Source organism: Cryptosporidium andersoni (assembly GCF_001865355.1).
Source record: "Cryptosporidium andersoni isolate 30847 chromosome Unknown contig_28, whole genome shotgun sequence".
Taxonomy (NCBI): domain Eukaryota; phylum Apicomplexa; class Conoidasida; order Eucoccidiorida; family Cryptosporidiidae; genus Cryptosporidium; species Cryptosporidium andersoni.
The window spans coordinates 553,763-579,228 of record NW_027122853.1 but is presented as its reverse complement, the minus strand read 5'-3'; the positions used below and the strand labels follow the sequence as shown (position 1 = coordinate 579,228).

At 29.5% G+C, this 25,466-nt stretch overlaps 14 protein-coding genes across 14 annotated transcripts; 7 read left to right on the top strand and 7 right to left on the bottom strand.

Annotated features, from left to right (window-relative positions):
- Window positions 1-60: 60 nt before the first annotated feature.
- On the bottom strand, window positions 61-1,956 carry cand_006740 (uncharacterized protein; the record flags this gene model as incomplete). The annotated part of the gene is made up of 1 exon (XM_067210915.1): window positions 61-1,956. One exon carries the CDS (start codon window positions 1,954-1,956, stop codon window positions 61-63), a length of 1,896 nt encoding a protein of 631 aa, XP_067068122.1.
- Window positions 1,957-3,785: 1,829 nt separating this feature from the next.
- cand_006730 (Co-chaperone protein sba1) lies at window positions 3,786-4,376 on the top strand (the record flags this gene model as incomplete). The annotated part of the gene is made up of 1 exon (XM_067210914.1): window positions 3,786-4,376. One exon carries the CDS (start codon window positions 3,786-3,788, stop codon window positions 4,374-4,376), a length of 591 nt encoding a protein of 196 aa, XP_067068121.1.
- An 878-nt stretch (window positions 4,377-5,254) lies between these two features.
- cand_006720 (uncharacterized protein) lies at window positions 5,255-6,472 on the top strand (the record flags this gene model as incomplete). Its single annotated transcript, XM_067210913.1, has 1 exon — window positions 5,255-6,472. One exon carries the CDS (start codon window positions 5,255-5,257, stop codon window positions 6,470-6,472), a length of 1,218 nt encoding a protein of 405 aa, XP_067068120.1.
- Window positions 6,473-6,600: 128 nt separating this feature from the next.
- cand_006710 (TPR repeat-containing protein) lies at window positions 6,601-7,905 on the bottom strand (the record flags this gene model as incomplete). Its single annotated transcript, XM_067210912.1, has 1 exon — window positions 6,601-7,905. The coding sequence occupies one exon, from the start codon at window positions 7,903-7,905 to the stop codon at window positions 6,601-6,603; it is 1,305 nt and encodes a 434-aa protein (XP_067068119.1).
- Window positions 7,906-8,109: 204 nt separating this feature from the next.
- Window positions 8,110-9,231, bottom strand: cand_006700 (uncharacterized protein; the record flags this gene model as incomplete). Its single annotated transcript, XM_067210911.1, has 1 exon — window positions 8,110-9,231. One exon carries the CDS (start codon window positions 9,229-9,231, stop codon window positions 8,110-8,112), a length of 1,122 nt encoding a protein of 373 aa, XP_067068118.1.
- Window positions 9,232-9,511: 280 nt separating this feature from the next.
- cand_006690 (uncharacterized protein) lies at window positions 9,512-10,417 on the bottom strand (the record flags this gene model as incomplete). Its single annotated transcript, XM_067210910.1, has 3 exons — window positions 9,512-9,698; window positions 9,771-10,141; window positions 10,211-10,417. The coding sequence occupies 3 exons, from the start codon at window positions 10,415-10,417 to the stop codon at window positions 9,512-9,514; spliced, it is 765 nt and encodes a 254-aa protein (XP_067068117.1).
- Window positions 10,418-10,833: 416 nt separating this feature from the next.
- Window positions 10,834-13,755, top strand: cand_006680 (thrombospondin type 1 domain-containing protein; the record flags this gene model as incomplete). The annotated part of the gene is made up of 1 exon (XM_067210909.1): window positions 10,834-13,755. The coding sequence occupies one exon, from the start codon at window positions 10,834-10,836 to the stop codon at window positions 13,753-13,755; it is 2,922 nt and encodes a 973-aa protein (XP_067068116.1).
- A 423-nt stretch (window positions 13,756-14,178) lies between these two features.
- On the bottom strand, window positions 14,179-15,531 carry cand_006670 (uncharacterized protein; the record flags this gene model as incomplete). The annotated part of the gene is made up of 1 exon (XM_067210908.1): window positions 14,179-15,531. One exon carries the CDS (start codon window positions 15,529-15,531, stop codon window positions 14,179-14,181), a length of 1,353 nt encoding a protein of 450 aa, XP_067068115.1.
- A 310-nt stretch (window positions 15,532-15,841) lies between these two features.
- On the top strand, window positions 15,842-17,575 carry cand_006660 (RNA recognition family protein; the record flags this gene model as incomplete). The annotated part of the gene is made up of 1 exon (XM_067210907.1): window positions 15,842-17,575. One exon carries the CDS (start codon window positions 15,842-15,844, stop codon window positions 17,573-17,575), a length of 1,734 nt encoding a protein of 577 aa, XP_067068114.1.
- Window positions 17,576-17,686: 111 nt separating this feature from the next.
- cand_006650 (uncharacterized protein) lies at window positions 17,687-20,089 on the bottom strand (the record flags this gene model as incomplete). The annotated part of the gene is made up of 1 exon (XM_067210906.1): window positions 17,687-20,089. The coding sequence occupies one exon, from the start codon at window positions 20,087-20,089 to the stop codon at window positions 17,687-17,689; it is 2,403 nt and encodes an 800-aa protein (XP_067068113.1).
- A 563-nt stretch (window positions 20,090-20,652) lies between these two features.
- Window positions 20,653-21,282, top strand: cand_006640 (RNA recognition family protein; the record flags this gene model as incomplete). Its single annotated transcript, XM_067210905.1, has 1 exon — window positions 20,653-21,282. The coding sequence occupies one exon, from the start codon at window positions 20,653-20,655 to the stop codon at window positions 21,280-21,282; it is 630 nt and encodes a 209-aa protein (XP_067068112.1).
- A 127-nt stretch (window positions 21,283-21,409) lies between these two features.
- On the bottom strand, window positions 21,410-23,290 carry cand_006630 (uncharacterized protein; the record flags this gene model as incomplete). Its single annotated transcript, XM_067210904.1, has 1 exon — window positions 21,410-23,290. The coding sequence occupies one exon, from the start codon at window positions 23,288-23,290 to the stop codon at window positions 21,410-21,412; it is 1,881 nt and encodes a 626-aa protein (XP_067068111.1).
- A 514-nt stretch (window positions 23,291-23,804) lies between these two features.
- Window positions 23,805-24,632, top strand: cand_006620 (uncharacterized protein; the record flags this gene model as incomplete). Its single annotated transcript, XM_067210903.1, has 1 exon — window positions 23,805-24,632. One exon carries the CDS (start codon window positions 23,805-23,807, stop codon window positions 24,630-24,632), a length of 828 nt encoding a protein of 275 aa, XP_067068110.1.
- A 133-nt stretch (window positions 24,633-24,765) lies between these two features.
- cand_006610 (zinc finger domain-containing protein) lies at window positions 24,766-25,317 on the top strand (the record flags this gene model as incomplete). Its single annotated transcript, XM_067210902.1, has 1 exon — window positions 24,766-25,317. One exon carries the CDS (start codon window positions 24,766-24,768, stop codon window positions 25,315-25,317), a length of 552 nt encoding a protein of 183 aa, XP_067068109.1.
- Between the last annotated feature and the right edge of the window lie 149 nt (window positions 25,318-25,466).

Here is a 25,466-nt window from a genome sequence, read left to right as displayed (position 1 = left end):
TAATGGAGAATTAAGTATTATTTATATCAATTTATATCTTCATATTAACTAAACTTAATTCTAAGTATCATAGTGGCTATAAATATATTGTTTACCAATTAATTGGTTATCTTTACATTTCTCACGTAAATTAATATTACAAACCTTCACAGTCTCCTCACCCTCAATGATATCTTCATCTGTCTCACCTATCAAATCAGAACCTTCGGTATAATAGTTAATTAACTGTGAATGTTGGCTTATTTCACCCTCATCACGATAATTTATCATATCTGAACTATTATCAAACCCACTATTTATTTCATTGTGGACAAATGTTTGATTATCATAAGTTAATGGACTTTCCATATCAAGTACTTGTCTACTTAAGTCGCTGGGTTGCTGCTCATCACCTTGATCACTTTGTATACATTGCCTCTTACTTGGAGTATTAGCTTCGTGAATATTAAAGTTTGGGAATTGCTCTGCTACAATCGATTCTAATTCTGTTACTTGAAATTCATCTAAAACAAAATCTTCATCACATAATGGTAATGCCTGAGGTGGGAAGGTGATTGGGCCATATAACTCAATTCGTTTCCTCACTGCACCTTTAAAAGCTGCTTGAAAAGCTGATATTGTAAGATCTCTGGGGGGAAAACGAAAGTCATAACCACGACCTCTAGATACAACAAAAGATCCGCCAACTCTTGTTCTCTCACGTGCCCACTTTACATAAAGATACCTAGGTATTTTGCGACGTAATTTTGCAACTAATTTATAAGAGAATAATTTCCCCAAAGCTATACTTGCAGTATGTTCTTGATTACTTGAACCTGTTTGTAAAGAAGTACCATTTTCAAAGGTAGAATTTTGCTCAATATCTTCTAAGTCACTTTCTATTACACCCAATGATAAATTAACGATCTCAGAACTTTTAGATTCTGATTGTAATTTTGCCTTCTCTTCCTTAATAAATCTGCTATCTTCAACTAAACTACATTGTTCATTACTACTATCTCTTATATCCTCACTTGTTATTATATCATTATTCAGTGTATTATCAGAAATTAATAATTCTTCATCATTCTCACCTCCTTCAGCTAAACACATCTGTAATATCCTTGCAGCACTCTCTTTAGTTGCTGACTTTCTACCACCTTTATTATTGATCTTTGGAGAAGTACTATTATTCACAAAGGGTTTTTCAGTATTATTATTTGTAGAATTCTTCAAAGATAAATTCTCTGATAATGCACGTATTTCTTGAGTTATACTCTTTGTGTTATAAGCATCTGGTGCGACTGATTCACTTTTCTTTCTGTAACCTGCACGCTTTTGTGTAATTTGTGCTACAGGAGTCGTATCTGTTAGAGTATTTTCTGCAAAAATTGGTGTAACAAGATCACTTTTTTTAGAATTTGAAGTTGTAGAATTCAATGTACCATTATTTGAAAGATTATAAAATGCAATTAGATCCTTAGATATAGATTCAATTATTGAAATATCATTAGAACCAGCTTTATAAGGTGAAAAAATCACTTGATAAGGACTAAACTGCTCTACTGATTTACATTTAAGCAAGTAAAACCAGTGCCACCTATAATATTCCTCTGTTATATTCCACTCAGAGTTATATCTATATATTTCATTTAGAATACAGCATAATCTTGTCATCTCTTTGGATACTAGTGATATACATTTAGGATCTGGAGCTAATGAGTTTGCATTTGTACTTATCACAAGTGAGTCAGTACAAGTTATAGAACTCTCTAAAGAAGTAGGTATATCTGTCTCATTACTCACCAAAATGTTATCTAAATCTAAATTATCTCCATTTATCTTTTCAATATTATTCCATGATGAACAATTACTACAAAATTGTTTGTTGCTATTTTTCTTATTAAAGACAGATTTCTTAGATTTCCCTGAGTTACTATTTAGATTGTTTATTTCAAATTCAGAATTCAGGAACATTCTTATCAGATATAAACTTATATATATATTATCATTATGGTGAAACAAATTTATCTCAAGAATGTTCCTACCTTATTGATTTCTTAAAAATCTATATCTAGCTTTTGGAGTCTCTTTTACCGGTAAAATTAAATTATAACTGCCCCGTATTATAAAAGAAAATAATACAGTATAATTTAACTCTAATATAACAAAGCAAAAAAGCCGCATATTACTAATCTGAGAATACTTAACACTTTTTTTCTTAAAATATCGGGGATTACTTTTAATTTCACTTTTTAAGTTCCCAATAATACATTATTATCTACATTTACTTTAAAGTCAATATTATTAATAGCGAGAAATAATTAGAGACAACTGAAACTTAATTATCACCAGCTTTATTTTATATAATAAAGGTAAAATTTAGCTGGTAATATCAAACTAATATATTTTATTTACATATCACTATATACAAGCAATTATATCGAGGGTAATTGTGATATTAGCTTAGATTTTAATCATTGAGATATGTGAAGTACTATTGTACTAAGGAATCAAAATTACTTTAAGGATTTAAAATCGAATAAAAAAAAAAAAAGAAGAAAAAGAAAAAAAGGGAAAAAATAAGGGAGAAGTTATAAGGAATATTATATATTTGTGCTTCTAAGAAGCTGTTAGTAATGGTCTCATTTCGACAGAGCTAAACTGACTACTTATCCATATATTCTGCTTTCTTTTTAATATATTAAATAAACAAAAACCAAAAAGAGTCATATATAAAACTCCATTAATCAAAAGAGCAATCCCACAATTAATCTGCTGAGACTTTGGAAGTTCCAATATCAAGATATCTAATATATATAAACTACCCATTATTAAGCTAAGTATTCCACAAAAAGCAGTCCAGATAGCTCCTATACGAAATATAGAGTAAAGATCCATAATTATAAAAGATCCTTCTTCAAACTATAAGGGAACTGTCCTTTGTAGCTGAGTTCTAGTCTTAAAGTCTTATAATTTTATTACAGAACTTCAATTATAATTCCTCCTGAGAACTTTAGTATAATAGTAAATATAATCTAAAGCTTTTTATTTCATTTCAGTAGCAATACCTGAATAGAAATCGAATAATTACCTGTAAAGCTCATAAAATAGCTTTACCGTATAAATAGCAAAATTAAGCGAAATTTCTCAAATACAAACTGTCTAGTAAGTAAGTAATAAGTATTCCTTGTTATCTGACAATACTAATAAATCTCAAATTTATTATGCCCTTAAATATTAAGCCTGAAAAGCTTATCACACATCTTTATAAAATAAAATGGACTTATCCCCCCCTCACACAAATTATAATCCAAATCTATGGCGCCTTCAAGATATTTATTACCAATTAGGCGGTATATATCCTAAAAAGCCCTATTATTTTGCTTCTACAAAAAAGTCCCTTTTAAGCTTATGTAAAATATGCTATCCTAATAGTAATGAAGACCTAACTCATCTACTTCCCCTTAATTAAAAATTATTTAGTTCCGTTATTTGCAGTATGACCTACTAAGAGAATATCAGAGAGTGTAATTATAAATATATTCAGTACATCTTATACAATAACTTGCGTTTTATATAGAGGAGTTATTATCATCCCTATTTGAAGATGCAATCATTTGGATTGCTAATTCAATACCTTTGTATAATGTTTAGCTCCTTCATCAGAGAGCTGACCCCTCATCATAAGCCGCTAAAATTAAATGGTTCTGTCTCACGGATGTTGAGTAAAAGTAGTGGCTCTGTCTTTATTAAGAACTTAAAGTAGTTTTTGATCTTTTTAGAAAAACTCAATTGACTTTATAATGTTGCACCCTATAGTTCTATGGGCTCAGACTAAGAAGGCTCTCTATGTTACTGTGGATCTAACTGATTTAACTGATTACAAAGCTGACTTAGAAGAGGATCACTTGGCATTTTATACAAAAGTTGGAGATAATGAATATGGTTTCACTTTGGAATTCACCAAATTAATTAATAAAGATGAAAGTAAGTATCAGACTACAAGATCCCTACATTTTATGCTTGTTAAGAAGGAGGAAGGAAGATGGCCCTCAATAGTGAAAGAGCCATCAAAGTGCAAAAATTGGTTAAAGTGTGATTGGGATAGATGGATAGATACAGATGAAGAAGAGAACCCATCTAGTAAATTTGATATGTTTGGTGGTATGGGTGGTATGGGTGGTATGGATGGTATGGGAGGCTTTGATATTAGTCAATTGGGTGGTATGGGAGATATGGGAGATATGGGAGATATGGGAGATATGGGAGATATGGAAGATATGGAAGATATGAATTTTGGTGAAGATGATGTAGGGGAAGGTGATGAGGAGGAATTAGAGGCTGATGATGAACACAAGCATAGTTGCAGTGACAACTGTACTCATAAGGACTAACTAGAAACTTTCTAAATGGAAGATATTATGATGAAGATGTCTTTTTTAATTTCTGGGATACTAGTATTTATCCCCTCCAAAATCAACTTTTTTTTATAGGTTAAATAGGCTATTGATAAGCTAAAGTGCTGAATATTTCACTATACTCACAGTATTTACTAGAATTGCTGATCACTAATAGCTATTTCTCTAACTATCAATGATTTCTATCTATAATAGTCTATATAGTATAAATGATTTTACTTTATTAATATCACTGTTTATAGGTAGGGGTGGTCCAATACCTAATAGTGTTACACCATATATGGTACCTGTAATATACCGGTACCCTTTACATATTTAAGATATTTAGGAATTATATAAATGTATTTGTAGATAATAATCAGGGGATTTTTCTATTATAGGATTTGGATATATTCTATTTCATCTGGAGATCATTTTTACTATACAATTCAGAAACTATTAAGAATGTGATAGTTAACTAGATTTAATCATGGTTTGAGTAAAAGTACTGACAAATATTAGCAATTAAGTATAAAATGGAAATTTTGTTTACTTAAATCTATGCTATTCTAATGACAATATTATATTCGTATTTATAGTATTAAATCCTATTTAATAATTAATCATTTATGAATAGTGTATAATTTCAAGAGTAGAAAGTTTTTAATTTAGACCTTATGCTAAACTTTCAAAATCCCGCAATAGCGCGATATCTAATAAGGAATTTACAGTCAATAAGATTAAATAGTATTAATAGAATACTTTAGAATAGTATTGGTCATCTAAAGTCATATTTTACTACTTTTATTCATCTATTAATTAGATATATAATTCATCTTTGTGCAAATTTCTTTTGTGACAAGTCATTCATCAAAATGATAGTATGGATATATATATTTTTACTCTTTCAGACAATATATAGAATTGTTGGAGAAAAATATAACATAAATGAAGAAGAATTGAAGAAAAAATTTGGATATAAGGTTAAATTAAGACATAGTAAAACTAACTTCTTTTATTTTCCACCAATTACAGAGTTAAGTAATAAGAATTTAAAAATTCCAGATATTGCATTTAAAGAATTTTATGATAAATTAAGAGATCATAATTCCACTAAATTAAAAACTAAGGAATATTATTTAAATATTGTAGATTCAATGGTTCAATGGTCTCAATATTTAAAACATAATGGGATAGGACTTTCTATTAATTCAAAAATTGAAAATCTAGTAGTTATAATTCATCCATTAGGAGATTCTAGTTTATTTGGTCTATTTTTGGCTCTTGATATTATTAATATGAATATTCCGGTGTTAGTTTATGATCTAATAGGACATGGTCAGAGTAGTATAAATGTAAATGTTGGCCATAAGAAATTTCAAATTTTAGATTTTTGTGCACAGTTATGGGATATCTTAACCTATATTGGTTGGTTCAAGGAGATAGAAGAAGATGGAATTTATACAATATATATTCCTAATAAAAAGGAAAAACGTCTAATACTTTATGGTCATTCATTAGGTGGCTTTTTATCTGTAGCTTGTTCATCATTATTTCCTAAAAGGGTTTATTCAGTTGTCATAAGTTCACCAGCTGGACTAATTGGAGAACCTGATCCCAAATATAAAACTCTGTTAAGATATTCTAAAGCCTTGGATTCTATGCCAAAAGCTTTAAAATATATTATATTTAGAACTATATCTTGTATAACATCTGAAAATTACAAAAGTATAATGACTTGTTCAAATATAGTAAATAGAATACCATTATTTTATGGTAATAAATATTATGAATTATTGAGTAAAAGTGATGTGGATATTCAATTTCATTGGGATAATAATGATAATATAACACCTTTGTATAGGGCAATAAATGTTTTAAATAAATATTTTCCGGATAAAATATTATGCTTATATAATTCTAATGATCATGTTAGCTATATAAGTAATAGAGATTATTCCGAAGATCTCCATATATTTATTGATAGATTAACTAGAATTAATCACGAAACTTCAGATGGAACACACAAGGTTCCTGAAATGAGTGAAAGGTGTAAACCAATTACTTCAGTCATTGGTAATATTAAATATTAAGAAGTGCCTAATAGTTTATACTTACAAATTAAATTACTTTTAGAACATATTTTATGTTGAGAAAATTAAATATATCTAGAAATAAATTGAAAATAAAAATATGTTATTTATTAAAAAGTCATTATCATCTAATAAAGATGACGATAAGATCTAATTCTGTAAAATTCAAATGATCTAAAGTGATTATTATCAATACACAGATAAGTGGAGTCAGAATAGTACCCATTAATTTTGGTCATTTTAAATTCAGTATATTTGAGATATCCATTTGATTTATTAGTGTCACTACCTTGAATTTTAAATGAAACCTCGTTAATAATTGTTGGATATTCTTTATATCTAACAATAATATCACTTGAATCTTCAGATTTACAAATCTCATGAGACTTGAAACTCCATGTTCCAATAATTAAATTATTAATATCATTATCCTCTAATTTTATTTGTAAATCCAAATTATCTTTAATATTTACAAGTTGTAAATACTTAGAAACAAGTTTGTGACTCTTCATATACTTCACAACATCAATAGGATTTTGGGAGCTTCTAAGTATTAAGACTATATTGGTATTTGCAATGAATAGTAAATAACGATAATAAGTGACTTGAATTATAGAAAAATCACACATATATCTCTGCCTCTGAATATCATCAAGATGAATATTACCTGATTCAGGTATTTTTCGAAAGTACGAACAGCGACTAATATATATCCCATCATATCTGATTCTCGGATGATTAAGATAAAGCATATAGTAATAGTGTTTAGATATTGTTGACGAATTTATAAAAGTGCTAGACCATATTGAATTTCCCCAGATACAATGACACTTATATTCCCATATCCAAGATGTTTTTACTAAATAGTTGAAATATTTGCATGTTGTGCTTAGTATACCACATGAAAAGGTATCTAAATACAACATAATTTCTCCAAAAATTAATGGATTTAGAATTAAATACGTCGAATAACAATTTATAGATTTAGTAGCTGTTGAAATATCCATTCTATCCCATTTATCTATATCAAGAAGTTGGATTATATTTAACATAGAGTCAGACTTCATACTATTCAGAAAGTTCTTCCTAACTAAAAAAAAGTGTTGAAGTGATACTTGAATATTACTCCTATTATTTGTATTAGTAATAGACTCTGAAAATTGGTTTCTTTCATCTAAAATACTACTTGATGTACTTTCATATATAGAGTCAACTAACTCATCTTCACTATTAATATTAAAATAATACAAGTCTCTACGATATCTCTGTTTTTCAGTCAAATTTAAGACCATACTTCTTTCATCAAGATCAGGAAATATCCTCAAAGCTCTTCTATAGCATCCTATTGCCTGAATCAGATTTCCTTGATATTCAAGTAGTAAACCACGACGATATTCACTTTCAGCCTCCTTAGCTCTAGATATATTATTCATATTTAAGTAAATGATTAGTTTCTACTACAATATATTATTAAGAAATCAAAAATATCTTTGCTCCCCCCCCCCCATTATTTATACTAGCTTCAATAATTTCCAAAATATCTCCTCAAAAATATAACCTCTTCAAGAGTATCCTACAAATATTCCTTAATATGTTTTATAAATATAATAAAAATGTCTATAGCCAGAACTAAGTGTTTAATGTGAATTCTTAGTATTGCTGGATAGTATATCATCTGGTAAGGTATTTCTGCTATACATTGTAGCAAGCTTTTTAGCGCGAGACCTCCCGAGCTTCCTTAATCCTACTCCATTAGAAGATAAATATGTCAAATTTGCAAGTGTAATCAGCCATTCTGGCTCTCTATGGCAGCTTTTCTTAGAACCAATTATTTCAAATATATTATTGATGTGCTTTCGTTTATTACTTAAATTCTGAAAATCATTCTCATCTTTATTAATAAACTGAATTAATTTTGATGGATTGGGAAATTTATCAGCAATAGCCTTTGCAGATTCATCTGATAACCCAGGTATTTGAATTAGTTGTGATACCCAAATACTATCAGCTGCAGTTGAATTATTACTTTTTGGTTTATATTTCGATGGAACTGGACGTTTTTGTGCTTCACCAATACTAGATATAATGCTATACAGATATCCAGTTACATCTGCTTCATTTCTGATTTCAATACTGTCACTTGATAAATGTATTAGTAAATATGTAATTGCCATATCTAAACTAGTTTGGCCAGAAAAGTTTAATGAATCACTACTTTGAAAGTTTGCTAAATGATTAGAACTTTCTCTTAACAATGCCTCTTGAGACAAACAATCTCTTATTCCAATCCATATTACTATACAACGAGTTTGATCTTGAGAATCTACTTTATAATTTGAGCTCATGTGTAATTGAATCTCTTCATAAACACAATCAACAACAGGGTGACCAAATTTACTCGATTTCATGTTATGATTAGTATTTAAATTGGATATTTGGTCATATATTTGTATTGTGACAAATAATACAACAATTTTAGATATATTATAGTGAATGTCTCTATCTAAATCTTTATTATGACTTTTGATTTTCCATAAATGTGGAATATAAAGGAATTTGGGATATAATTCACAATAAGGAATATTCATTTTGCAAATATTTCGATTTTCTAAGTAATTTTCCTTGTCATTACTAATATCACTGCACAAAATTAAATCAGCTTTAGTATCCTTGAGACTTTGTATTATATGCCTACCCAAATTTATATTGCTTATACATGGACAGAGTTTAATTCTACATATATCTGTTTCCCATTCCATTCTTCCATTATATACAGTATTCTAAATTCTACAAAACTTGTTACTACTGGGATACTATTAGGAACAATGCGCCAACAAATACTGATAATTGAGCATGGGAAACTATTTCAATATTGTACAGAAATCCAGTTAATATTACTTTAAGGGAGGGGGATATAAGTACTAAATAAATGTTGAATGAAAATATTTTATTAGATATATACTAGTTCATTTCCTAGTAATATTGTAGTGGTAAATTACAAAATATTAATTCTTCATTTTCATTAATTAGCTATTAATTTCAATGAATTGAATTGAAATTAAGACATTTTTGAATAGCCATCATGACATCCTCATTGTATTCCAATAGGCTTGTTTTGAAAATTGATACTTTGATATTTGGCAAATTATCAAAGTTGAATGGATTATCCAAATCTCCAAGTGTGTTTTTCTCAACAAGTAAACTTTGGCTATTTCGTATTCTGTCACTATAATTTTAAACGAAAACATAATTATATTTATAATGGTACTTTTTATATTCTTAGGTATGTTAAACTTACATTATTCTCTCAATTTCCTCCTTTATATAACTTTCATTCCTACTAGTAGACAAATCATTTTTGTTACATATAATGAAAATGGGAGTACTTTTTATTTGTTTATGAGCATCTCTACTATAAGATATACTTTTAGCTATTACTTCACAAATTACAAAGTAGAGTAGTTCTGCACATTCCTTGAAACTTGATTTACTAGTGCTATCAATCATCATTATAATAGCTTTGGTTATTGGTATATATCTAAGAATTTCGTTTTTAGCAATTCTTGTATTCCCAGGGATATCAATTAGGAGTATATTTTCTGGAAAATTCAATTCCATCACATTACTTTTCATTGATATGGTGGTATGTTGAAACTTTCGATTTTTAATCTTTATTAACAAAGAGTTGGAGTATTATTTGTATAAATATAATAGTAAGATTCCTAAATCTACACTTACCATATAAAAAAAAGTCGTCTTCCCAGATCCTGAAGGACCTAAGATAATTATAGCTTTTTCTTTTGATTTAGAATTACTAATAGTTTTACTGATGTTGCTAGATACAAATCTTAATAAAAGTAATCCAAATTGAAAGACTCTGGATGAATATAGTAAGGAAAGACTAAGAACAATAACAAAGAAGTATGCAAAAATCATCCAAACCATATTTAAAAATTTATATATCTTAAATATGAATAATTTTTTTTCAAAACATCTTGCAAGTTTTCATTGTCAAAGTATTAAATCTGATACATTGACAAAAATTACCGCCGTCTGAAGCCTTACATTAAGTATATACATTGAAAGTATAACTTTGGAGAAAGAGTATTAAGATAAATATTTCAAGAGATAATCTTAAACAATATTAATCCTATTAATAAAATATTTAAGTGAAACTTTGTGTTGTTTTCTTTCTTTATAAGAAAAAAAAAATTATACTTTAATGAGTACAAGAGTACAGATGGCGCTTTTTTTATTACAGTTATTCATTTTGGCGCTTAATCCACAAGCCATGCATGCATGCAGTGTAAGTAGTAAATATAAATACTTTCATGACATTCATATAGAGATTTTGGATCTAGATGAATTCAATAAGATGTATAATAAGCTTTTTTTGGGTATTTTTTAGTACTTCAAGTACAACTATTGGAAGAAAAGCTTTTTTGAATCCACTTATAGAGCAAAAGAAAAAGGTAAACTATGCACTGATAAATCCCGATGGAGAAATAAAAGAGATTGTATATAATAATATAAAGAATTTTACTAACACAAATACTAAAGAAGAGAATGTTTATATTGAAGGTTGGGATATCTTAACTAAAAATGAATCTGAAATATCTGAATCAGCTTTATTACATGAAATATATAAGGATCTAATGACAGACCCACAACTAGCTGCATTTTGCAATAGTACTATTTTTAATTTTAAGGACAGGACACATATATATAATCTATTATTATTTTCAGGAATAAATAACCAAAATATATCTGACCAAGTGGATTCAAACTTTAATGAACCCAAAAAAGGATACAGTTTTGTATCTTGGCTAAAGCCAGAAAATGTAAAGACAAAAAGGAACTATAAAAATTTAAATCTAATAGATTATGAACTTTTAGATAGGCCATACAAAATATTAAGTAGTAAAATTTCAAATAAGGTTGCATCATCAATTTCTCTACTGTTTCCGATGCAGAATTTTACAGAGCAAGATCAATTTAATGATTTATACAAGGATTTTGGAAGTCCAATTATGATTACACAGTATTTGAAGGATATAGATTTTGATTCAATGAGTAACGAAATATTACAAGTACTTCACAGTACAATGAGAACGTTAAACTCAACTGCTTATACTCTAAATTCTCAATTATATCAGAAAAGATATAGTAATGAATGTAGAAAAATCTTGGATAGTAAACAAGAAGTTTCTAATAAAAAAAGTAATTGGTTTAGTTACTGGTATAATAATTTGATTATTCATAAGACACCCCAGATTTTGAACAAAAATTGCCAATATTACGGAGAATGGACACCCTGGAGTAGATGTAGTAATTTTTGTGGGTGGGGTATTCAGACAAGAGGGAGAAGAGTTGATGAAACTAAAATTAGTTCATTAAATAGAATGACAAGTGTTAAACTATTAGAGGGATATAAGTTAATGAATTGCGATTCTCAGATACAAACTCAAGGTTGCATATCTGTAGATGATTGTTGTGAATATGAAATTCCATCAGAAAATAAATGGGTAAACTGTACCTCGAATTGTTTCGTAGAAGGAATTGAATTCCAAATTGTAAATCTTATAAAATCCAAGAATATAAATAGTCAAACATGTTCAAAAACAAAAAGGATTTCAAGGAGATGTCCAAGATTGGAAGATCAAGTATGTAAAAAGTGTGAATATTCAGTTTGGAGCTCCTGGTCCACTTGTGTTATGGAGAACTCATCCTATGTACAGTATAGAGAAAGAAGTATATTAACAACTAACTGTACTAACCATCAGGGTAAATACAATCATATTATAAATCATTCAAGTAACAAAGAAGTTAGATTATGTAGGAATACAGAGGTATTTACTCATTTGGTTAAAGAGCCTGAGACTATTGATAATTTTGAGAGTATGGGGAATTCAACTTTAAGTAGTATTCAAGCAAAACCACTATTAATGGGAATTTTGTCTGAAAAAGATCTAATACGAAGTATACCTCAAAATCTATTAGAAAATGAAGGTTATAAAGTCAATGAATGTATTTTTGTCGTGGCAGAATCATCATACTATGATAGTACTTTAGGTTCTTGTGTTTGTCCTAAATATATGAAGCCTTGTATTGGTTATAGCATGGAAAATATTGCATCAGGATGGAAAGAACAGGTTGAAGAAATATGTGAAAGTATCTCCAACAAAAAATCTAAACATGATAAAAATTTGATATTTGGTTTTAATCGAAAGAGGTTTGATTGCAAAAGTAAATCTTGGGTTTCATATTCAATAGATCCACCTTCTGGTATATGTGCAAATAGTTTCATTCTTTGTCAACCCTTAGATTTATGTGTAGTGTCGGAATGGACAAATTGGTCAGGTTGTAGTTCACCATGTAAAAGTAGCATAAGACAATCTTCAGGAGTAATACATAGTGATCAAGAATTCTATAATCCAATAATAGTAATAAATAGTAAAAGAAGGAGAACACGAGATATATTGCAAGGCAGTTGTAGTATTTTTACCACATTGCAACAAGAAAATTGCAATAGTTTACCTATATGTCCAGATATATATTTTAAATTTAAAACAAACATGACAAATTTCCAATTCAAAGACTTTCTTAATAACTATCAAACGAACTTTAATAATAATTTAAGCATTAACATAGATATAGATCATCAGAATTTGACGGAAAAAACAGATAAATTCTTGAATTACTCAAATAAAGATAAAATGTCGTATTTATTAAATATTCCGAGTACTGTTATCCCATATAATATTGAAGATATCTTATTTGCTCAAGAAATACTTAGTTCAAAATGTGAATTATTTTCTAAGGATCAACTAAATATAAATGGTACAGCAATGATACATAATAATTCGTCCATTAATCCAATTATATTTGATAAGGAAGGGGATCAAAGCGATGGTTGTATATGTCCTAGTGGATATATTCAATGCAATTCAGTAGAATTCTACTTTGGTATGAAATCAAACTATTCCTTAAACTCTGTTAGCAATTCTAATAGTACCATTAATAATAATGGTAATAATGATCAAGAATACATAGACTATTCTTATATTGTTGGTGCATTTAATGATTCAATGTTTTATAATCATGATGGAACATTTCATAAAGTTCCTAACAATGTTTTTCGAAATTATTGCATCAGAAAAGACTCCCGTACATTCTGCAGACTGAGCCAAAACAGAGCTAATTATGCTATGTTGGGGGATTTATTCAATACAAATGTTGCTATTGAATATATCTTAGAAAATGCAACTCTTCATTTGCAATAAAAGTAAAACTCTATCAAAAAAATTTAAGTTTATCGAGTGATCTATAATAAAAATATCTATTCTTTAGTATATCCTAATGAGTCCAATATTCTTGGACAGTATTAACTATAAATATCTACTTTTTTCTGATATAAAAAGTCACATCTACTATCAAGTTTAACAAAAAAAAATACTATAAGTAGTGTTAGGACATAATCATAAAATCACGAAATTTAGTTGAAACTAGTATAATATAATGATATCTATAAGAGCTATGATCATATTTGAATTTAGTAAAATTTGTCTTTATAATAAAATATTGCAATAGTTTAGCTATTTAATTATTGTATTATTAGAGAAAAATTCAAAGCCTAAATTAAATAAATTATATTAAGTCCCATTTATATTTCAGATAATCAATTAATTCTATATCTTACCAGTTATTTAGACAGAATTAATTTGCTTAGTGGTTATAATTTTAACAATGTTTAGGTTGTTTGACAAAGGCTGGTCATCTGCAACCTTAACACAACCAATAGTCTCTGCATACAGATAATTCTTGTCAATATCATGCCCCAATATTTTAGCAAGTTGTCTTACTGTCGTTCCATTCTTTACAAGTAAGCAATCTTGAAGGGCTACATTTGAAGAACCAACTATATTTCCATCTGAATCACTTGCTTGGACACTTTTCATATTCAAATTTGTTGTGAAATGACGTATATTTCTTACTGGATATACGGGAATAATATCTAATAATTCAACAGCTGCATTAATGGCTTCCTTTATACCTGTAACACCATATCTAAATAGAACCATATCTTTAATATTCTCAAGACGGTTCTTTAATTTATCATCCAACTCTTTCAGTGGTTCCCCGTCATCTCTATTATATAATTTACCTGAATCATTTGATGTTACAAATGTCACTTTATTGTTAAACGAATCATTATCATCTTCTATATAACGAATATAGCTCTGCTTTACCATCTTCTTCAGAAAGCACTCTGCTAATGAAGAAGCAACAACTATTTTGCAAGAATCCCCATATTTTTCGTGAATACGAATGATATTATTACTTGTATTTTTATTTACCTTGTCAGCTTTATTTAAAACCAATACAAAAGGAAATCTCACTTGAATAAATATCTTCACAAGAAAAATAATATCTTCCTTACACCATAGTGAGAGATCTGTTGTATCTCTCAGTTTCATTAGATCTAACAACTTAGTAATTATAGCTTCATTTGACCCATATCCAGAAAATTGGCTTTGAAGTATTTTGAATATTGATATATTCCCCATCTTTTGTTTTCTAATAATAGCTGACCAGGAAGTATAGATATTATTAAATATCCACATCTCTAATTCCGTACATAACCAATCATGATCCTTTATCGGATCATATTGCAGCGTTTCTTCACCCTTTTCATTAGTTGTACCACTTATATCAATAATGTGTAGTAATACATCTGCATGACGTAGATCATCCAAAAACTTATTACCTAAACCATTGCCTTGATAAGCTCCTGGAATTAGTCCAGCTATATCCAATATTTTTATAGGTATATATCTCCTTCCATCTTTACACATCCCATAATTTGGTTTACACCTTACATTATAGGTCTTACATGGACATTTAGTAGTGTAATAAGTGATACCAACATTTGGTTCAATAGTTGTAAATGGATAGTTGCCAATCTTCGCAGTGCTATCAGTAGCTGAGTTAAAGAAGGTTGATTTGCCAGAAGATGGCTTTCCGACGCATCCAATCACGTACTCCTTTTTTAAGGACATTCCATCAAGTTTAGTTTAAACCAGACCTTTAATAAAATCAGAGCCTTTTAATCTATAGAACTGCTAATTCCCAAATATATTAAAGCCCCGATATGTTCCTAAAAAGTATAATGAACTTGTAGATATATTTTACAGTATGTAAACACTTCTATAGCTGCCCTTGGCTAAGTTACCGAATTACACCGGTGTCCGAAGGCGCTACATTTTTAGCTTATTTTTCTGTTTGTTGCATTATGTTTCTAATATCTGGGAACATACAAATGCTTAGAACTTTCAGTTGCGCACTTAACCACTATTAATTCTAGGATATATGTCACGATATAAGAGACGTGAGCGTCGTTCTGTATCATTTTCTTCATCTTCGAGTTTCAGCCATTCTTCTTACTCTGATGAGTATACTAACTATGGATACCATTCTTACAATTCCAAACAATACAAATCCAAGCGAGAGGATTTTATAAGAAGGGATAGATACAAAAGTAGAGATTATGATACAAGTAATAGCCAAAGAAAGAGAGATTCAGATACGAGTATCTCAAGTAACTACTGCAATGTTAATAAATCTGATGGTGACGCGTACGAGAGTTCACCTTTAGGCAATCAAAGTGAGAAGTTTACGAAAAAATTTGATAGCTACAGTAAATTGGATAAATACTTTAGATTTGGGAAATCAAATGAATCATCGTCACATATATATCAAGCTTCAAGTAGCCGTTCAAGTAAAGCACGACAATTCCGATTTGATAGCCCTCCTAAAGAACTCCAAAATCAACAAAGTTCTTCTATTCTCACAAATTTTACTTCTGCAACAAGTAATTCGAGCCCACTGAATAATTCAAATACTGCAAAGCCTTATAGGGAGGTTTATGTTGGTAATTTACCAAGTGGTATTGGTACAACTACATTATTGGAATTTATGAATCAATTTTTAATAAAGAATTGCAATATCACAACTCCAGGTAATCCATTTGTATCAGCTTGGATTAGTTCAGATGGTAAGTATGCATTTTGCGAATGTAGATCGATGGAAGAAGCAAATATGGCTCTTCAACTGAATAATACTATAAATTTAAATGGGAATATTCTTCGTATAGGGAGACCAAAAACCATAGAGAATAGTTCCAACATAAATAGTAGTAATGAACCAAATAATAGTGTAGTTTCCAGTATTTCTACTCAGAGCAGCACCACATTTTTATCCAATATACAACCAATAATTAAAAAGGCGGACCGCATTGTAATTAGTGGATTTCCATACTCATATTCAGATGAAGATATTGAAGATATAATTAGGGAGATTAATGGAAACCAAGCAATTAAGTTATTGTATGTTTCTCCTAACTCTGATAAAGGTAGAGTTGAATCTTCTAATTGCTTGAAAATAGCTATTTGCGAGTTCGAAGATGTTGTAATAACTGAGAGAGTTATTAGAAGAGTAAATACTCAAAGTGTCTGCAACTTAAAACTAAATGCATTTAGATCCCATGAAGCTTTACAAAACAAGTATATTCTCAACGTACTATCTGATGAAATTCACAAGATTTATGACTATGAAGTTAAACAATTATCCTCAAATGATTCAGAAATTCCCACTTTTTTATTACGGGGGCAAATACCCTGCCGTTGTATAAAGATTTCCAATATAATTACACCAGAAGAACTAGTTGTAGATAATATATATAACGAGATTATGGATGAGATAAAACAAGAGGTTTGTAAATATGGCAATATTAAACATATTGTAATACCTCGACCAGCAAGTGCTTTTAAGAGCGAGGATTCAGGATATTTTTCAATTTATGGTAGTGTATTTGTATTGTATAATGATGTTCAGAATGCGATAGATGCTAAGATAAACCTTTATAAGATGAAGTTTTCAGGACGATCAGTTTGCATTAGTTATTATCCTGAGAATTATTTTATTCAAAATAACTTTTCATGGACACATGGTAATAGAAGTATTCCGCTCAGCTCTGAAGAATATTTGAAGCTTACAGAAAATATGCCGTCACAAAATTCATGCAATAAGGATAATACTGAATAAGCTACTTAAATATATATAACTTTAAGTATGGACCGAATATATGAAAATAATTATTAGGAATCATAAACTTAAGTATACTTTTAATTATATTCCTTAACTGTGACTTTCTCTCTACTGCATATTATCTTCTTGATTGACTAAACTGTGATGCTCAATTCGATTAGCCAAGTAAACCTCTTGTTGTTCTAAATGATTTACTTTTTGTCTTAGCTCCTCAAGCCTTGTATTTAGAGACAATTGTAATTGGGGATTCATCTCATGAGTACTTTCAATAATAATTCCCCACTCTTGTAAAGCTAATAGTTTTTCTACTGTAGCATTCTTTTCATCTTGCAATTCCTGTAGTCTCTGCTTTACGTTGCAGAGCTCTTTCTCTATTTCACTCTTTTTTGAGTCTATTTCGTGAATCAAATGTTCTTTTACAAGTATTTCATGCTCTTTATTAGCCAAGGACTCTGCTAATCTTATCTGTTTCTCACTTTCTAACTTTTTAGTATCATCAAGTTTCTTTGTGTATATATCCTTTATTTCATGTATTTCATACTCAAGCTGTATTCTTTGTTTCTCAAATCCATCATGTTGATCTAGCATTTGGTTAATCAACTTTTTCTCTCTACTTTGTTGTACACGGCATAACTCTTGTATTTTAATATTCACTTCTTCATCTTTTTTCTTAAGCTGTTTATCCATATAATCGTTTAATTGTATTATTTCGTTATCTCTTGCGTCCAGTAATCTCCTAATGTGATTTTCAAAGGATCCAAATCTTTCTTGTAATTCATTATTCCACTTAATTAATTCTTCTTCTGACTTGATTTTTTGGCTTAATTTTTCTTCTATCTCAGTTAATTTTTCAGTCTGAAGTTTGTATGCATGTAAAAGTTCATTGTATTTTTTATCTTCTTTGGATATAATCGCTTCATATTCTCTCTTCTGTGTTTCTAGAGCCTTGTCAATATCTGTCATTCTATATGAACTATCTTCTAATGCATTCATTAAAATATTTTCTCTATGCTCCAGTGATTTGATCTTCTCTTTAAGAGAATCTACTTCATTTAAAGATTCCTTAGCTTTTTTCTCTGTAGTTAACCTGTCTTCAGCCTCTATTTCCAGTTGAGCCTTTAGCAGCATCACATGATCCTGTAGTACCCCATTTAATTCATTTGATCTCTTTACTTCTTCAAATGCTATCATATTCTCATCATCTCTGCACTTTATAATTTCGTATAGTTCGTTCATTTTTTCATTAAGACATTCTTTACTTTCGATTAACTCTAACTTTTCCTGAGTAATTTGATTTACTACTAAATTTAAGCGATGAATCTTATCTACCTGTTTTTCAATTGTCTCCTTATTTGTTAATTTCTCATTATTCAGATTTTTATTTTCTTGCTGTAGTTTTATTATTGTCAATTCCAATTCACTCAAATTTGATCTAAGTCTTTCTTCTTGTATCTTCATACTCTGTATCTCCACAACATAGTTTGTTAGTGAACCATGAACACTACCTTCTTGTATTCCAACCAACAATTTTTTCATACTATTCTTATACTTATTTTTTTCACATATTTCTAGTTCCAAATCTCTTTGCATCTTTTCTATTTGTTTAGATAAAGTCAGAACTTCACTATCACTTTGACTTATCTGATCTCTAATAATATGAACGAAATCATCCCTTCCTAAGATCATATCCTTTAAGACTGAAATAGAGTTTGATAACTTCTGTATCAGCTTCCCCATTATATTTGTTTGATTCTTAATGAATTGTGGGAACTTTTTGTTATATTTAGAGGTAGATTGTGATGTTACTGAGCTATCATGTGTTGAAGATGAAACATTACTATCACTACTAAAATTTTCCATCTCACTATTTAAGGATATTTCTGAGGAAGTTCCTGGGCTACATATAGAAGATACCTCAAGTAAGTTCAAATGTGCACTACCTTTACTTTTGTTCTCTGAATATACATTATCTGAATTCGATGATTGTTGGAAATCTAATGATGTCAAATTTATATATTTATCTTCACTTGCACGATTAGCAGTATCTAATGGAATATGAATTGACATTTGTCTAGATAATTCTTCTAAATCTTTATTCACTGAATGGAAAATCGAATTTATTTCCTCTAGTTTTGTATTGGTTACCAATGAATCTGATTCTTTTCCAAACTTAACAGATTTGGGAGTTTTATTTAGCTTTATCAAATGTCTACTATGTGAAAGCTCATTATCTTTTGGACAATTCAATTTATTGTAAGATTTTTTTTGATTTTCATTTGAGTTAGCTGTTGATACTGTTTTGTGTAATATAACGCTATTAGGGACTTTAGCTGCCACTAATAGTTTGTGCCCATCTACAGTCCCTATTGTAACAGAATCACTAAATCTAGGTGGTAGCCCAAATGCTTTTGGAGTTGATGGTAGTTTTTTTCTTGTTGTACCATTGTCTCTCACATTGTTGCAGTCAAATGTCATCTGCCCTTCAAGCTTTTTTTCTTTTGGAGTAGGCATATCTGTTTTAACTTCACGATAAGAGAATACTTTCTAAGAATAAACTCTTAGACACTTTTTATTTACCTATTTTGACATTTATTGTAACTACTTAAACCTTGTGAAATTTCCTCTACTTTGTGTGTAGTATATGTGCACACATGTATAGCGCCATCCAAATATTTATATACCCATATATTTATAAATGATCAGATATAGTACAAAATAAATAATTAAGATATAATCAATATAAGTAAATAACCATAATTAGCAAATTTCAATATGTTATCTAACTTTGTCTCTTCAAAAGTATTTAGAAAGATCTATAGAATTGATAATTTACCTCTCCTGAGCTATTCTAAGCAATCTATAATATTTTTTTAATAAAATATTTATGTTAAATTAGCTTATATACTGAAGTAGAAAGCTAATTTAAAGATGGTGTGCATGTAATGTATGAAACTAGTTGGTACCTTATAAAACCAGTTATTTTTGGCGCTAAATAACTGACTATTTCTTTTTGAATACAGTATGTAAATAATAAACCAACAGACTCCTTTATTACATACAATATAACTGGAGAAATGTCGCATTTATATCACTCTCTAGGTAAGGAGCATTCATACTTTGATAAAAAAAACTATTCTAAAGAAGCTTGGCTTGAGAAGATATCAAATTCTACAACTGTATATGTTGGGAATTTATCCTTTTTCACTCCAGAGCATATCATATACGAACTATTTAATTCTTGTGGACCAGTTAAACAAGTAATTATGGGTTTAAACTCGCAAACTCTTCAATTTTGTGGATTCTGCTTTGTACAATACTACGACCATAAAGATGCGCTAGCAGCTGTATCCTTTTTAAACCAGTCATATTGTGATGGCAGAGAGATTAGAGTTGACTGGGATTCAGGTGACAATATACTAGAAAATAGGCGTTATGGAAGAGGAACTGCTGGGTTTCAGTGGAGAGATGAACTTAGAACTCAAATAGATCCTGACAGGATCATCCCAGGAACTATAATGAACGGTGGTAGAGGTCTAAACTTTTCACATGGGACAAATTATCACAGCAAGAAAAACAATAGAAATAGAACTTACAGAAGAAATAACAGCGGATACAACAATACTAGATCATATCACAGAATTAGACATTCAAGTGATGTTAATTTGTTTAATGAGGATGATCACCCAGTATATATAGGTTATTAAATAATTATCAAGTCATATCAAAAGCTAATATTTAATGTTCACATGTATTCACTTGAATGTACTATTTACCTAGATTCTTTATATCTCGCATTTTGCTATCATGTTATTGATTAGCTAGCTTGTCTAATTACAATACATCTACTGGTTTCATGTCTTTTAGCTTAATAATAACTTCTCCATCCTTTATAATAAGTGATTCCTCAGGTAATTCAGGCTCATTTTTCTTTTTGTACATAGATATTCTCCTAACATTCGCGAGAGTTTTCTCCTTGCACTTTGGACAGTACGGAATCATATATCCACAGATGCTTTGAAGTCGCATTTGGCATGTTTTACAGATCCAAAACTCCTTTAATGCCTTTTGATTATAAATAAGTTGATCTTCATGATCATCTTTACACTTTAAATTAGGAATTCCCTCTGACCAAGTATTGCATATTTTACAGTTGATTGCATTATATATGTAGATTGAATTAATAGTTTGCCTATACTGTTCGATTTTATCATCTTCCTCCAGTTTATTTAACTTTTCTTGTATTACCTTATATTCGTACTTCTTGACAGCATCTTCACATACGGAATTTAAAGCTAAGGCATCATCAAGTCTCTTGATAATATCTATTTTCGATATTTCGGAATAACTTTTTTTTTGCTTCTTTAATTTATTCTCAATACTTCCTCCTAGAATAGTTGATATTAATGCATTACAGCCACCTTGATTACTTATCTTTTCTTGTATATCTTCTTTCCGATCATTAATTCGATTACGTAAGGATTTCCAAGAAATATCTATAGCTGTTTCAGAGCCAGTTTTTTTATCTTTAGTAGATAAAGCTGTGCTAACAGTCTCGATATTTATACCTAAACTTTCCCTGATATCCATATCTATAATACAATTTTTTTCAGTTGAAACGCTAAAACTAGGTTTGTAGGCTTTAGAGTTACAAATCTTAAATCTGATCTTTAGTGCCATTATAGCAAAATCTATATCTTCACAAGATACTTCATATTTCACTAATAAATCTAGGATTCCAGTAATATGTATATCTTCCAATGTTAAAGATGTCATATCAAATTCTACCAGCATTTTCAAGATATCACCAGTATGTTTCTTGTTCATTGAGATTGAAGCATCAGCAAATTGTAAAGCTAGTACCCTAAATTGCTTCTGATTCTCTGATAACTCCTTACAGTGCATCTTTTTTCTTTTAAAACCTTGTGAGAGACAATTTTTCTGCTTTATTGCATTTGCTTCTTTAATGTTTAAATTTGGAACCCTCCTATAGTTCATTGTAAGATTATCTTTTTGATTAAAAGTATTGTTATTTGATAGTACTTTTTCACTACTGAAAAATATCCCATCATACCCATTATACACAAAATTAGAATTAATCTTCTTCCCTAATTCCTTGTTCTTTCTCTCCAGTATCTCAGCATTTTTCTGCCGTGTCTTAATAGAAAGATGGTATTTACAGAATGGTCCCTGATAATTCATATCGACTGGATTGCCACAAGTGGTCCCACTTCGATTTATACCTCTACATAGTGAAAGTCCATTAACTTTTCCTATCCTTAATACTTGATCTGGAGAGCTTATACTTATTGAGCTACAATTCAAACCAGTCATTATACTAGGATTAAAAATCAAGTATAAATAACCTGGCTTCTCACTTATTAGTTTGTTAAATGCCTCATCAAATAAGTAAAGTTTACATTTGTGCTCTCTTAAATCACTAATATTCCAAATAGCATATTTTTTACCCGTTTTTGTACTTACTCTGGTGCTATCATGTGGTATTGAGTAAAGTACACACAATAGAAAAGTTTCTGAGCCTTTTTTATCAATAGTCTTAAGTATTCCCCCATCTAGATCACTGAAAACTATACGGTGTGAATCTTCTATGTGTTCTTTAATTCTTAATTTTGGTATTTCTAAGCTGTCTAAGTATAAATTGCTATTTTCTTCATAAATTCCACTTCTTACTCTCTTTAATTCACTTAAATTCATCTTTAACAGTTTCTAGTGCTTTTATTTAATTTCTTCTGAATGTTTATATATTGTATTTTTACACAAAGTAATAAGGATAAAAATGAGAATAGTAATAGGTAGAAGTTGCCGGACTAATTTCCCACAATTTGCTTTCTATTTTTTTTTAAATACTTTGGAATAGAGACCATTTAAGACTGTTTCATTACAATAAATAAAAAAAAATCTTATTTTGTAATTTTCCTTTTTTAAAAAATCTGCATGTGGACACATTTGAGGTTGCATGCAAATACCGGTATATAAAATTTTTTATTCCCTAGTGAAAATTTTATTGGATAGTTTTTTCCCAGGAATTATCTATATTAAAGAACTAGAACAAATTTAGTTATCTTCAGTCGAAAAAAAAACCAAATTCAATAAGGTATAGTGTTTGCAATCAAAGTTTGCAGGACGGATTTGTCAAGTACTAAAATAATTCCAAAAAATATATTTTAAATTACGAAGAAAAGACAAAAAAAAGTTGAAATTTAGAATTATGGAAGAGGCTACTTATTCTGTACATTCTCCTGCAGTTTTTGAGGTAAGGAAAGCTGCAAAATCATCTCGTAAATCAGCTCCTCCAGTGATTAGAGTAATACCAAGGTTGAACAAGAGATATCAAAAATCACCATACTCAATAGACCAAATGAATAAAATCAGCTTAAAAATGATTGAACCATATAGAAATATTTTTAAAGATGCTGTTGTAATCTACACTGAAAAAAAAATTAAGAGCACAAGAAAGTGTGAAATGATTAGGAAGATAATGATAGAAAGAGAGAATGGAATATTTAATAACTTACAAAAATGTCTAATATATGATACAGATTGGATGAAAGAGAAGATAAAACTGGACGAATCAGATATTGTAAAAAAAACAGAGCAAGAAATTGAACCACTAACTGATGTATTTTTACTAAAATCTGTAATTAATGACAAGATTCATGAACAAAAGAAACTATTGGAAGACTTAAAACTGTTTTGGAAAGAATATCCTGATAAACTGAAGACTAGAATAAGAAGTGAGACTCTAAAGCTAAACGATATACTGAATATGAACATACTGGAAGAAAATATAGATACTAATACTAACTTACCTGAAACTATGCTTATGAAAGGAAAGGATAGTTTTAATCAGGATTTGCACTCTGAGGAAATAAAGATAGATCAAATGAATGTAGCAGCAAGTATTTGTTTAAGTACTACAAATAAATTTGTTGAATTGCTGCAGAATGTGACACAGAAAATGGAACAGATATTAAATGCTGAACAACGCCTAAATATTGTTGCTAAAGCTATAATTGATAATCCACAATCAGTTTAAAATGTAAATATTAGAATGGGGAATTTGCATAACTTCTAAATTATTGCAGGCACTTGTGCCCTTGCGCCCAATCTTTATAACAGTTTTTTTGTGATCTTTTTTCTTTTTAAAATATAATACTAACGAGTATTAGATGCCAAAGGAGGATGTATTATATGTGGAGGAGGTTATTGAGCGTATGGAAGATGAAAAATTACGTTTACTACAGAATCAATCAGTGACAAGGCATGATCCTAATGTTCGTGGACGTCATTCAGTTGTTTGTCGTCACTGGATTCGTAATATGTGTATGAAAGGTGACTTTTGTGATTTTTTACATCAGTATGACTATGAAAGAATGCCACCATGTTTCACATACCAAAAATATGGAGTATGTGTAGATGAAGCATTGGGGAATTGCCCATTCAAACATAAGGCAGACGAAACACCATTATGCGCTCAATATTTTCTTGGATTTTGCAAATTCGGTCCTAAATGTAAAAGAAGGCATGAACCAAAAGCAAGACATGAGATACCTGATTTTTTACCGGACTCATTCTTACAAACTATTATTGCTGACAAGAGTTTAATACCTAAAATGGATCCTGAAACTTTATCTATCGTAAAATTGTTAGAAGATATTTGCAAAGACAACTATGCTCAGGCTATATGTACAGACTCTACAGTGAATAGCTCCTCGAAGTAATAATCATAAGCAATATGAGATATAGCGTATTAAGAACTAAAATCAGTTGTTTATTAGATATCTGATTAAACTAGCTAAATTTTGAAAAGAATACAAATAACTATAAATAGCGTGTTATATTAGATGAATTGGTGTAAAAAACTTTGAGA